The 12,595-nt window shown below is 36.7% G+C and overlaps 2 protein-coding genes and 1 non-coding gene across 3 annotated transcripts; 1 reads left to right on the top strand and 2 right to left on the bottom strand.

Annotated features, from left to right (window-relative positions):
- The first annotated feature begins 1,659 nt into the window (after positions 1-1,659).
- mpc2b (mitochondrial pyruvate carrier 2b) lies at positions 1,660-8,494 on the top strand. The gene is made up of 5 exons (XM_087804107.1): positions 1,660-1,922; positions 4,491-4,531; positions 4,787-4,871; positions 5,972-6,083; positions 7,656-8,494. The coding sequence occupies exons 1-5, from the start codon at positions 1,829-1,831 to the stop codon at positions 7,699-7,701; spliced, it is 378 nt and encodes a 125-aa protein (XP_087660233.1). The 5' UTR covers positions 1,660-1,828; the 3' UTR covers positions 7,702-8,494.
- A 1,295-nt stretch (positions 8,495-9,789) lies between these two features.
- On the bottom strand, positions 9,790-12,341 carry rpl24 (ribosomal protein L24). The gene is made up of 6 exons (XM_087804105.1): positions 12,283-12,341; positions 12,082-12,157; positions 11,497-11,607; positions 10,961-11,097; positions 10,001-10,064; positions 9,790-9,913 (listed from the first exon to the last, which is right to left on the bottom strand). Exons 1-6 carry the CDS (start codon positions 12,285-12,287, stop codon positions 9,836-9,838), a joined length of 471 nt encoding a protein of 156 aa, XP_087660231.1. The 5' UTR covers positions 12,288-12,341; the 3' UTR covers positions 9,790-9,835.
- Positions 11,232-11,411, bottom strand: LOC148068397 (small nucleolar RNA SNORA23). The gene has a single exon (XR_015713203.1). It is a non-coding gene; the product is annotated as a small nucleolar RNA SNORA23 (small nucleolar RNA).
- Positions 12,342-12,595: the final 254 nt, after the last annotated feature.

The raw sequence follows: 12,595 nt of genomic DNA, 5'->3' as shown, positions 1-12,595 counted from the left end.
AAAACAGCAAATATATCGTACGTAATTGAACTTGTGTTATCCGAAAAATCTAAATTTAATAGTAAAAATGCACATTGATCACTCCTAGTTCAAGATGCATTAAACATGGAAGTAAAAGAAAGAAATAAGATAACACACAAAATAAGTGAATTAATATCTTAATTGTCTTTAGGATTCTCATTGAAAATCACAACTAACCCTTCTCAGCCTGGTTACTGACTTTTTACAGATTTAAATGACTTTTTGCACCTATACTGTATCTTATTTTTTATGTTTAATGTGAAAAGTTGTACACAACAAAATTCCTAATTGGTGGAACTCTTCATTGATAATGGAAATAAAAATAATTCTAATTTAATTAACAGTTTCTGTCTTTACTTTTTCCATCTTGGATGTATGGTCGCAGCTGACCCCTCCCATCCGGGACACCCCATGTTCCAACTGCTCCAGTCAGACTACGATACGAGAAAGTCCCGGTTCAAGAGCTCTTCCGACCCATCTGCTGTCCCGATCATGAATATTGTTTAACTAAATGTAATGTATTTTATTTTTTATTAATTATTAATTATTTTTTGACATGCCATTTTATGGTTACGTCTCCTTTTTCATTGAATTGTATTGTGTTTTATTTTATTAATCTTTTTTTTTTTTTTCATTTTTAAATTCTGTAATGCCCCCACAAAACTGTTTAGCCTTTACAAAACTGGCAATAAAGGTTTCTGGTTTACTTATATGGCATTTTATGGTAGTATCTATTATATTTACTTTATTAATCACTTTTTATTTTAATTGATTTGTATTTTTCCATTTTTATATTCTGTAATGCCACCAAAAAAAAATCCTGTGTTGTGTTTACAAATGTGGAAATAAATGTTTCTGAATCTGATATGACATTTTATGTTTTTTATCTATTTTGTTTGATTTTGTGATATTGTATTTCATGAACCTCTTTTTAAAAAAATATTTTCGTATTGTTTATTTTTTTAATTTTGTTATGCCACCAAAACAAATCCTGTGTTGTGCTTACAACGATGGCAAGACAAGCTTCTGATTCTGAAACATATATTTAGTTTTACTTTGGTCAGTACAGAGATCTATGAAGGACGACAAATGTCATAAATATTAATAAATTAGTGAATACATAACATATATATATATATAGATAGATAGATCGATAGATCGATAGATCGATAGAGCGATAGATCGATAGAGCGATAGATAGATAGATAGATAGATCGATAGATCGATAGATCGATAGATCGATAGAGCGATAGATAGATAGATAGATAGATAGATAGATAGATAGATAGATAGATAGATAGATAGATAGATAGATAGATAGATAGATAGATAGATAGATAGATAGATAGATAGATAGATAGATAGATAGATAGATAGATAGATAGATAGATCGATAGATCGATAGATCGATAGATAGATAGATAGATAGATAGATAGATAGATAGATAGATAGATAGATAGATAGATAGATAGATAGATAATGCCAAAATAAATAAATTACTTTCTTTTTGTCGAAGAACGGTGCTTTATTTATTTATAATGACGTCATTTTTCGTCCTTTACAGAGATCAGCCAGCAGATGGCAGTGTATTCCAAAAATGCCATTCCGTCCGTAGAGAAGAAGAAGAAGCCCCGCCCCTCTCGCCCGGAAAGTCACCTCATCGCGGTGGTCAACTGTAGCAGCTGCAGCACCTGAGCCCACAAGAGACGGACAAGGTCGACAGTCCACTGAAAAGCAGCGTCTCTACATTTCTTCCTGTTTCTTGTCTCAACTTCCTTCGTCTCTTCGCGTCACAAAGCTGCGATCATGGCCGCGCTGAGAGTGTCCTACCACAGGATCCTGAACCGGATCGAGAACGTCCTCCCGGCCAAACTGAGACCCTTCTACAACCACCCAGCAGGTACTTCTCTCGACATCCCTCCACGAACAGTGATGCTCAGAATATTTATTTAATCTTTTACGACCGTGCTATAAATGTTATAGTTCGTCTTATCTGCGCCTGAATGTAATCTGTTGGATTACAGAAGATAAAAGTCGTAGTTTTACACAAATGACAGATTAGAAACTGTGGTTTAATCTCAATATTGGGAATGAAATCTGTTATTTACATGTGTTTTGGTGACACAATTGAAAGCATTATTGCTTCAACCATTTTTTTTAATCAGTTTTGTGTCTTTAATTTGACAACAAAGGTCGCGTTTTGACTTTGTTGTGGCTTCTTATTGGAACCGCAGGAATTTTCAGAACTCCTTTAAACAAACTATTGTGATATTTATTCACATCAACGCAATATTTTTCTGTATTTATTTTGTTAATAGACTGTTTTTTATGTCAAACCAATCAGAATCAATAACTTTTATTGCCAGTGTTGTAAACAAAACATTGGATTTTTGTGGTGTCAGTACAGAATAAAATATTTAAATAAGATAACACGCAACATATCCAATAGATAAACAGAACTAAGCACCAAGGCAGCAATTCTGCGGCAACTTTTTAAGGCTTACATAAAAGATATAAAAAACAACAATAGGTCTGTTGTAGTGAATCCTCCCGCTACTCAATAAATCCCTTCATTGCACAATAAAAAAAACATCTTCCTCTCACAATCATTTCAAGTTTATTGGAGAGAAAGTTCAGTTTTCTTTCTCTTTACTTTACTGCTTTTTTACTTTGATGTAATGCGAGTCCAAGTCCTTGTTATAACGATACCTCACCTTGGCTGCCTGGTGCGTGGAGTTAAATCGCTGATCCATTAAAAGGATCTTTGGTTTAGTTACATCCTCAGGGATTGAGTTGTGCTGGGACCGGCCACTTGTGAACCGACCAAACTTTCTTTCGTCTCTTGCTGGATTTGAGCATGTTTTTGTTTGGCACAGGTGTGTAGTTAAACGCTCATTATCCAGCTATTAACTCCTTTATCATTTTATAAATGCATTTAAATACATGACGTTTTAAAATAACTGAACTTTGTTCTTTGGATTTTGTTCCTTCCTAAGTCGACACATACAACATGTAAGTCAGTAATATTTATATAGCGCTTCTCTAGACCAGGGTCACAAAGCGCTTATACAATTAAAACAATACTCAATAAAATATATACTTAAAAGGTCAAGACACCACCGAAACAAACACAGGAGTCTCAGAGAATCAAGGAAATGCCCGCACGAATAAAAGTAAAAAGGTCAAGGTCAAGACTCGTTTTTAGGCAACAGTCTGGAAGGATTTCTCTCCTCTGGTCCGGAAGCGTGTTCAGGAACCATCAGATTCTGATCCACAGACCTAAGAGCCCAAGCTGGGGTGTAAGTCTAGATCAGATCACTGATATAAAGTCTGACCATGAATAGATCTGAAAGTAAGAACCAGGATTCTAAAATTGATCCTGAAAGAAACTGGCAGCCAGTGAAGAGCTTTAAGGATCGGGGAAATGTGAGTTCTTCTACTAGAGCAGGTCAGAATTCTCACTGCTGAGTTTTGTATCAACTGCAGGTGAGACAGATCCTTCTTGTTAAGAAATGAAAACAAACTGTTGCAATAGTACTTTCACCTGTAGGACCTAATTTCTAAGAAGCCAAATGTAAAGTTGAAGTACATTGTTTGAGCAGTGCATTATGGCGTTGTGCATCTTGTGTTACAGCAAATGTTAATATTTGCAAGTTGGTGTTTGTTTGTCGTGATGTGAAATGTCATGTCTATTTGAATACAGCCTCCTAAGCTTTGGAACGATCTGCGCTTGATAGAGTCAGTAGACTCAGTAAGAACATCTTAAGACATTCTTATTTGTGCTTTTCCCTAATTTTCTGAGACTCTTGTGTTTGTCTTAAGTATCTTGGCCTTTTATAGTATATATTTTAACAATGTATTGTTTTTGATTGTTAAATTAAAGTTTAGAGACTGTAGGTCATTGGTACTTACTACTTACTTACATTTATTGCGATACTATAGGAACAAGGATATATTTGTAAATATTGTCGAGTACTGGACTCTGTGTTTACAGACCACATGACTCTTGACGAAGTCGTTACTGCTTTCATTTGTTTTAAATCCCTAAATATGTCCTATAAAAGCTGCTTGCGTCCACTGTATCCTCTTGTCCTCAGTCATCCCGGGATCTTTCGTGATTTCACTGTTCCGCCAGCCGCGGAGGACGTAAAGCCTGCTGCCATCTAGTGACCGGAAATGTAATTACGATATATAAATGAACATTGAATGATGGCATGCTAGCTGTAAATGAAAAGTAGTTTTCAATACAATGATGGACTCCCTTGTGATGGAGGGTAAAATATGGAGGAGAGACAATACATTTAACACATGAGTAAGTGACCACAATATATACTTGAATACATGTCGTGGTCTCGCCTTCAACAGACAAATCCTAGGCTCTGTTAATTGTGGTTAAAGGTGCCAAACTCTTGATCTGGACCGTGGTTTGTTTTTCTTGCACTCATTTGAGCTTTCTCCCTTCTTTCAGGTCCCAAAACCGTTTTCTTCTGGGCTCCCATGTTCAAATGGGTGAGTTTGTGTCCTGACTACCTAACAAGTTGAACTAGTTTCAGCTGCCCCCGGAGCTGATGTCACAACAGTCTTATCCTTTTATCAGCAGATGATCCACGCGTCTGTACGCAACAGATTTAAAGAGCATAAAGATTAAAGAGCATGTTTGACATTTAGACGTGTGGAGGAAAATGTTCAAGATAAAATTGCTAATTTTAATTTATTTGTTGAATGTCTCCAAAAACGTAAAGTTAACATGAGCTTCTTTTTAAGGGTCTGGTTGCCGCTGGTTTGGCTGACATGACCCGCCCCGCGGATAAACTCAGCACCTCCCAGTCTGCAGTTCTGACAGCAACAGGTGAGTTTTCCATCTGGGTCATGATGCTGAGCATTTAACATCTGAAACCTGATCCACATAGTTTGGGATCAATTGAAATAGAAAGTTTAATTTTCCATTCATAACATAAAAAAATAACTAATAAAGGAGTGAAGAGAAAAAATATGTGTTGCTTGACATATTCCAACAGATATTAAATTGTTGTTAAAACAAACAACTTCAAGAACATTTATATTATTTTTTACAGGCCACAAAGTCATGTAAATATCTCTTTTTGAATTTACTTTAACATAAGTGATGCAAAGAGATTTACAAAAATGAGAGATTCTTTCATTTTGATCTGTAAATATTTGATCTTATTAATATATTTTTCACCCAAAATAGCTGAGAATAGTTTTCAACTTGTTTTGGCTCCATTTAAACTATTGATTGTGTTAGATAAAAATATTGATTTGTTATTTTAAAAAAAGAGAAGTCATTCATTGCTTTGAAAGTCATTGACAAATTGTGTGCCCGCAACCTTTAGTTTCCACCAGCAGGGCTAAATATTTCTTTCCTTTTGTATATATCAATGTAAATTATCGGATCTATATAAAGTGCTGTAAAATAAAAGCGTTGTTATGATTCAACAGACCCTTCCATGTCCACTTCAGGGTGTGACTGATCATCGTTTTCATCACACACACACACAAAGAAAAGCAGATTTTAGAAAAAGTTAGAGTTTGTAAGTTACACTAATAGGGTTTAAAAAATGATTAATTATCACAAATCAAGCACTTTTCGCATAAAAATAAATGGTCTCTGTTTAATGTTTTTGTTTTAACAACTGAAAAAAGTTTTTATACTAGAAATTGAATCTATTTTTCTATCAAGTTTAATATTACTAATATATTAAAATGCCGGAGAAAAAGTTTTGACATATAATCTTTTTAAAGGTGTTGTAACACAGTTTACTCTGTGAAAACATACGACATCGATCCAAAACGTTACCTATTCCGTTATGTTCTGACGTTGATGCCAAAGGTTTGTTGGTTTGTTTAATATTTTTCAAACCAGATGCCAAAAACTAGACTCTGCTCCCGTGAGTGTATTTAACCCTTGACCTTTTGTGGCTCCCGCAGGACTGATCTGGTCCAGATATTCTCTGGTCATCATTCCGAAGAACTGGAATCTTTTTTGTGTTAACTTCTTCTTGGGCGCCGCTGGATCAACGCAGCTCTACAGGATCTGGAGGTGTGTGTGTGTGTGTGTGTGTGTGTGTGTGTGTGTGTGTGTGTGTATGTGTGTGTGTTGGGGCGTGTCGTTATCTCGCTAGTATCAGTCGCAGATAAGATCCCATTAGTCGCCTGTGGATGGGAAACTTACTAGTTTATGATTAGTGTTTTGTGTATTTGACATCTTCAGACCTGCATGTTGGACAAAATTAAAATAATTGTTTTGAGTAGTAGATGATGTCAATCTCACAAGAGCGTCATATCTTTAATTTAAAGTTTATAACACACACAAAAAGAAAAATCAGATGCAAATACTTTCATTATAGACATACATACTGTAGTGTTTTTTGACCTAAATAACATTTTCATATATTCATTTGTGTAGACTTTCTTCGAAGGGGTCTCAGCATTGTTGCAGTAAAAATCATTGAATGTTGAATTTATACAGGAAATGTTTCTTTAATTGCTTATGTTGCAGTTTATAATTATGTTTATTTATATTATTATAATAATTAAAATGGTAATAACATCTGAAATTATACAAATAATACATTTCTTAGGCAAAATAAATAGAAGACGATATTTAGATTTTCAATATTTTACGGTTATTCAACATTACTGTGAGTTTCTTCCTGCTTTATAACCTTTAAAATGGAAACAACACAATATATTGCAATACTGTAAGAACAAGGATATATTTGTACAGTAGTATTGACCAGTACTTGACTCTGGTGTTGTAGTATTTACAGACCACATGACTCTTGATGAAGTCGTAACTGCTTGCATTGAACAAAATGTGTCCAAAAATCAGCTTTAAAAGCTGCTGGAGTCGACTGTATCCTCTCGTCCTCAGTCATTGATGTGATCTTGCTGGATTTTATTGTTCCACCTAGTATCTAGTGGCCGGAAGTATAATTGCAGCACATAAATGAACTAACGCACTGCATAATTTATTGTAAATAAAAAATAAAAAAGTATCTTATACACACTTAATTTAAATTAAAGCTGCTTGAGTCGATTGTATCCTCTCGTCCTCAGCCACCGCTGGGATCTTACGGATTATCATTGTTCCCTTAGCTGCTCATAGGACATGATGACTGATGCCATCAAGCGGCTGGAAGTTTAAATGCAACATAAAAATGTTCAACTACATTTGCATGTTAATTGTATATAAAAATTATTTTATAATCAATTTATTTTATTGAAATATTCATCATAAAATGAGTAATAAGTAAAAAATCTAATTTGATTAGATTATTTTTTAAATATCAATACAACGCTGCTGAATATGTTTATATGGCATTGTGGAAAAAAAATATTTTTGTGTATCTTTTTTTCTCATTCCTATATTCATTACACGGTAATACACAGTAAATTCACATGTCGTGCCTTTTCTACTCCGTAATGTATGGGGTTGAATGGCAACTTAACACTACAACCAGCCTTTTTACTACAGTAAAATCACATTCAGCCTATTTTACAACTTGATAAATAACTAATTTTACTTCTCCAACCCCTCTCAGTTAACTCAGCACTACATATTTACCGTCAGCAGGATCATTTTGACAAAACTATTGTTTCTCCCCGGCAGGCACAAACAGGATCAGAAGGCGATAGCAGCACCCACCGAGTCTTGAAGCCCGAAGACCCTTAACCTGCCGCGACCCGCGAGGGAGACCACACTCGTCACCACCATCGATCGCCCCCCAAACGTGTCTCCATAACAACCATGCCATAACCACCGTCATCGTGACCCCCCCCACCACCGAACCACGTTAGCCTGCTCTCTCCCCCTGACGGAACCTCGTCGGTTCCAAACGTCCTCAGGGCTTTCAAAGCTGTTTTTAGTCGAATGATGGTCAACAACGCACAAGTTGTACGATTGCACATTCTGTAGAGTCCTGTTGAGACGTTTTGTTGCTTGAATCCGCAGTAGCCATCATTACCTCATATATTAATATCCAAAAATATCATCGTTGTCCACGAATGTGTCCAAATGAAATGAGGGACTTTTTAAAAACAAATTGATTCAGTCACTTCATGTGCGCTATTAAATTATTGATTTATTAACATCATTGGCTTTAAATCTGTGTGTGTGTGTTAACCGGTTATTTATCGATGAATTCCATTAGCGTCGTCGTCGTCCACGACAACGGTTGTCTCATATTTAAACCTGTGCAGCTTTCTAATGTTACAAAAGCGATGGTCGAAAACCAAATCCTGATGCCTCCGTGTTGTTGAGATGTTTCGTTTATTTTGTGTTGGACAGAAAGTTCTTGATCTCCATCAGGGAGACGGTAGAATCCCCCTTTACTAGAAGCAATAACACCATTTTTATTATCACAGCTGACTGTTGGAACAAAAAAAGGCACTTTGAGGCTCAGTGGAAATGTAATGGCTTTGTGACTCTAATAAAACGATTTAACACGATTTATTAATGAGTGTTTTTACTCTTAAACCTTGGAAATATCAAATGTATTTCATATGTACCGCTGACAAAAAGGTGACGCAATCATTTATCTGTTAACTTGAATTTGAAATATAATTTTCAGTTCAAAGTTGGGGTCGTTCTGAATTACAATCAGGATGTGAGAGTCTTTTGAAGGATTTGACAGCTGCCGTACCCTCAAGTTCATTGCTGTAAATTATATTTCACCCTTAATATTTATCTCCGAGTGCTTTTGTACCATTATTCTAGCTCCATGTTCCACCAACCCTAAAGTGGAATTTTCCCAATTTAAGGCTCGTCTGATGCTCATGTGCCAGTGTCTCAAGATCCGTCCCCGAGGACGCAATGTCACCTATAAAAGATCATTGACCCACTTCCTCAAGGTCTTGTGTGGTCAGCTGACTGAGAACGAAACATTCCGGTCGAAGCTTGGCTTGTTGCAGAACACTCCCGGCTGGTCAAACTATGGACCTGCTCGTGCTGATAACGTCCCATCGTGACGGGGGCGTCAGGTGCAAGAAAAGTCAAGCAGGATGAGAGAAAATGTTTGACGACACCTTAGGTAGAAACGCAAACAAATTTAAATCCGTATTTGTAAACATTACCAACATGAGACTTGATGGAAGTAAACTAAGTGGCATGTCGCTCTAGTTAGTCATAAAGTTTCATTTAATCTAATATTTAAGAGTTAAGATATGAAAATTTGGCCTGTCGAAGTTATAATCAAAGGCTTTTTAGTGAAAATATGTTTGATTTCAAGAAGGGAACAGGCTTGCATTAGGGACTGTAGGTCATGGCAATGTACAGTATATTCCTGCCCCCTCCTGGACACTTTTGAAAACACAATCCCACTAAATGTATTTGGATGATGGTTGGCTCAAATTTAAGTGGATCATTGTTCGTGTTGACATTGGGACCTGAGAAAGTTCAAGGTAAACCAAGGGATATGGATTATGAATGTCAACAATTTGACTTAAGAGACCAAGAGGTCTAAAAAAAAAAAAAACAACTAAAAAACACTGGAACCTTATAATCAAGTTTGAAACCCTGCTATAGATAAAAGAGCAGTGTTGCCATTTCGAGCAAATATCCAAAGATTAATAATGGGACTAAAAATTCTCCAGGAAACACATCCCTGCCCTCTTCCTCCCTAGTGTCATGTCTTTGTAGGTGGACTTGCAAGACAGTCCAGTGCATCCGACTTGTAGTCAATCAACTTCTTCTCAAGGTGTAAAAATAAATACATTAAAAAAAAAAACTCAGCAAAACTTACAACTGGTGGTCGACCACAAAACTTTTATTAACAAACACCAATAGTCAGATTAGCGCTTTCCTCCAACACGGGGGGCGCTGACCTTCATGGTCTTGGCGACCTTGGGTTTCTGTGTCTTGGTGGAAGACTGAGGATGACAAATGACAGTTTTTGAGTTGGCATCATGTTGCACACGGTTATACTGATGCACAAAAAAAAACGGAACTGGATTTACCTTTGAACTGGGAGCAGAGGGTTTCTTTGCTGCCTGCTTCGCCTTCTTCGCTTCCTTTGCAGCTCTGAAATCAAGATCATAAGTTGAGTAAAGAGCTGACAAAATCTCAACAGTTTAACGCACTTTTACCTGTAAACACACATTTGCACCAACTACAAAGAATATTACATCAACTTACATGAATATGAAGCCTTTTCACACCATTTTAGTTCACCCAACGACTTTTCGGTCCATCAATTATCAATTGCAACTTATAAAAAAAACTTCAAAAGATTAACTTCGGCCGTCATTGCTTGACTGCGCGAAACAAAGTTTACCAAAAACTACTTCAACTTCTCAAAATGAGGTTGTACACCATAACTCAAGACATAAGTGGGTTAAATTAAAGCAGATTAAACAAACCACAACTAGAAAGTCGTTCTTATTTGTAATACTGCCGTTCCAACAATAATTTACAAAAGTCAGACAAAACATAAAACGGCTCTTTTTAAACGAAAGCTCTCGGGTTATCAGTGTAAATCTTGACACTGAAACTTCCCATGCGTTTCAATGAGGCTTAAACACTTGAAGCAGGAGCGAAGAGATCAGGAGATTCCGCCACAAACAAGATGAAAATATAGACTTGTTTTTGTTAAACCAAGTTCTTCATCATGTCAAGGCTTTAGTACAAGATGGATGTTACAGACCAGCTTTATGGAGGTTCTTTGATCTTTTTAGGAGTTTATTTTTGGACGAAGATGACGACAAGCAAGCACTGGTCGCTACATTTAAATGAGCATATACTGTATGTTTGTCTATAACTCGAAAAAGGAACAGATTATTCTGTAAATGATCCCAACCATAAGTCGACATAAAGGCAAGTAGCAAAGAGTGAAATTTGGTGAAATAGGTGAACTAGCCTTTAAGAATAATAAAAAAAAAAATCTTACAGACCAACGCAATATATAAAACAGATTTTACCTGATGGCCTGTTCCCTCTGAGCTTTGCGGACCTCTGGCTTCTGGTTCCTCTTGGCCATGATCTCGGCGAGTGAGGCGCCAGTGATGGCCCTCTGGAACTTCACAGCGCGGCGGGTACGCTTCTTAGAAACCTCTTCCTGTCGACCCAAAAGCAAGCAGGATTACTCTGTGACCCAGAGTACATTGAATCTTTTTCCACTTACGTGACGTTACAATCATTTAAAAAAATACAACACGATTGTTTCAAAACACTATAATAAACATTTTTGATTTTTGTAGGAGAGTTTGGAGGCCGACCGATTGTAAAATGTCAGTTAAGACGTCAAGGGTCAGTACTATGATCTCCGTCGCTCTTTGGCTGAAGGTGAGGAGTGAGCACTGCTGCAGTGACGGTAAAACACCGACCTGCAACAGCACATAACACAGACCGGCACCGTGCACACCGTCCACCTGCAGCCATGTACAGGCATGTCTGTACGCTTTAGTACAGGGACTACTATACCACAAATCTTTACGTTTCAAACCAATATACTTACAGCCTGTCCCTTCTTGTGCTTGCGTCTGTACAGCACAGTCCAGTTGATCTGTCTGGGATTCCTCTTGGACAGGAAAGCAGACTCACATTTGGCGTTCAGGAACTGGAACACCTAAATATGACAATACATTGAGATTAAGGCAAACACTTAAATCACAGACAATGTTTCAAGAGAATAACACAATATATTAACTCGTGTATTGGTTTAGGTTTTAAAAGACTGAATGAATCGATAAAGGCAAGTTGCCGGTCATATTGCGGCCAATTCAGTGACACCCGTCAACTTAAAAAAATGGACAAGATTCATTTACTTTTCCTGGAAGTTTGAAGCTTAACTACTCATACAATAATGACAGTAAACCGAGTTAACGAATGAGTTGAAGGAGCTATAAGACGTTAGCAACGTAGCTAACATTGCTACGTTGACATCAACTGTGAGCAAGGCCCATGTTTGGAACGTATGTTTTAACGTAAATAAATCCAATTTTTAGCGTCTTGTTAACGAAAGTACCCATTATAATTCCAACCTATGCAGACAAATGTCCCCCAAACGTATCCAGGTTCGAGGAAAAGAGAGAAATGTTACCTTCCCGTCTATCCTGGCGTATCGGCGGCCATGGCCGGGGTAAATCTTGTACCCACTGAAACTGCACAACTCGACCCTGAAATCGAGAAATAGGAGCCATCACATACAGAAAACATGTCTAAGAAACATCACATGTTGAATTGGACTCGATATACTTTATTAAATGCTTAGATGGTTCATGATTTCGTTTGCTACACTCACTTCATGATGGTGGCGGAGCGGCGCTAAACCGGAAAGAAAGATGATCGGCCCGGAAGAAGAATTGAGCGGTGACCGATGGGTATTTATAAATAAACTTTTTATTATTTAAAAGAAAAATGTTATCTTTGTTTTTATTGGGAGTAATTCAACCGTGATTTAAACTTTATGCCATTTTATAATTATAATTTATTGTCGTTATTTTCTTATAATGTGACGTGCATTTAAGAATAGGTTGTCAAAATAAGTAATAATAATAATAATAATAAGTAATGCACAATGTTTTTAGTAACGAATGCTAGTAGCGCCATTATTT

The sequence above is a fragment of the Callionymus lyra genome, chromosome 12, assembly GCF_982586985.1.
Source record: "Callionymus lyra chromosome 12, fCalLyr1.hap1.1, whole genome shotgun sequence".
NCBI classification, from domain to species: Eukaryota; Metazoa; Chordata; class Actinopteri; order Syngnathiformes; family Callionymidae; genus Callionymus; species Callionymus lyra.
Note: the sequence above shows the minus strand (reverse complement) of the source record. Positions and strands in the feature narration are given on the sequence as shown.

Bases quoted from the DNA above. Each gene is read 5' to 3' on its own strand.
- mpc2b (XM_087804107.1), top strand. From the start codon at position 1,829: ATGGCCGCGCTGAGAGTGTCCTACCACAGGATCCTGAACCGGATCGAG. The intron at 4,532-4,786 runs GTGAGTTTGTGT...CTTCTTTTTAAG, and splicing joins GGGCTCCCATGTTCAAATGG to GGTCTGGTTGCCGCTGGTTT. The intron at 6,084-7,655 runs GTGTGTGTGTGT...TCTCCCCGGCAG, and splicing joins CAGCTCTACAGGATCTGGAG to GCACAAACAGGATCAGAAGG.
- rpl24 (XM_087804105.1), bottom strand. The intron at 11,608-12,081 runs GTAACATTTCTC...TGTCATATTTAG, and splicing joins ACGCCAGGATAGACGGGAAG to GTGTTCCAGTTCCTGAACGC. The intron at 10,065-10,960 runs GTAAAATCTGTT...TCTTGATTTCAG, and splicing joins CAGAGGGAACAGGCCATCAG to AGCTGCAAAGGAAGCGAAGA.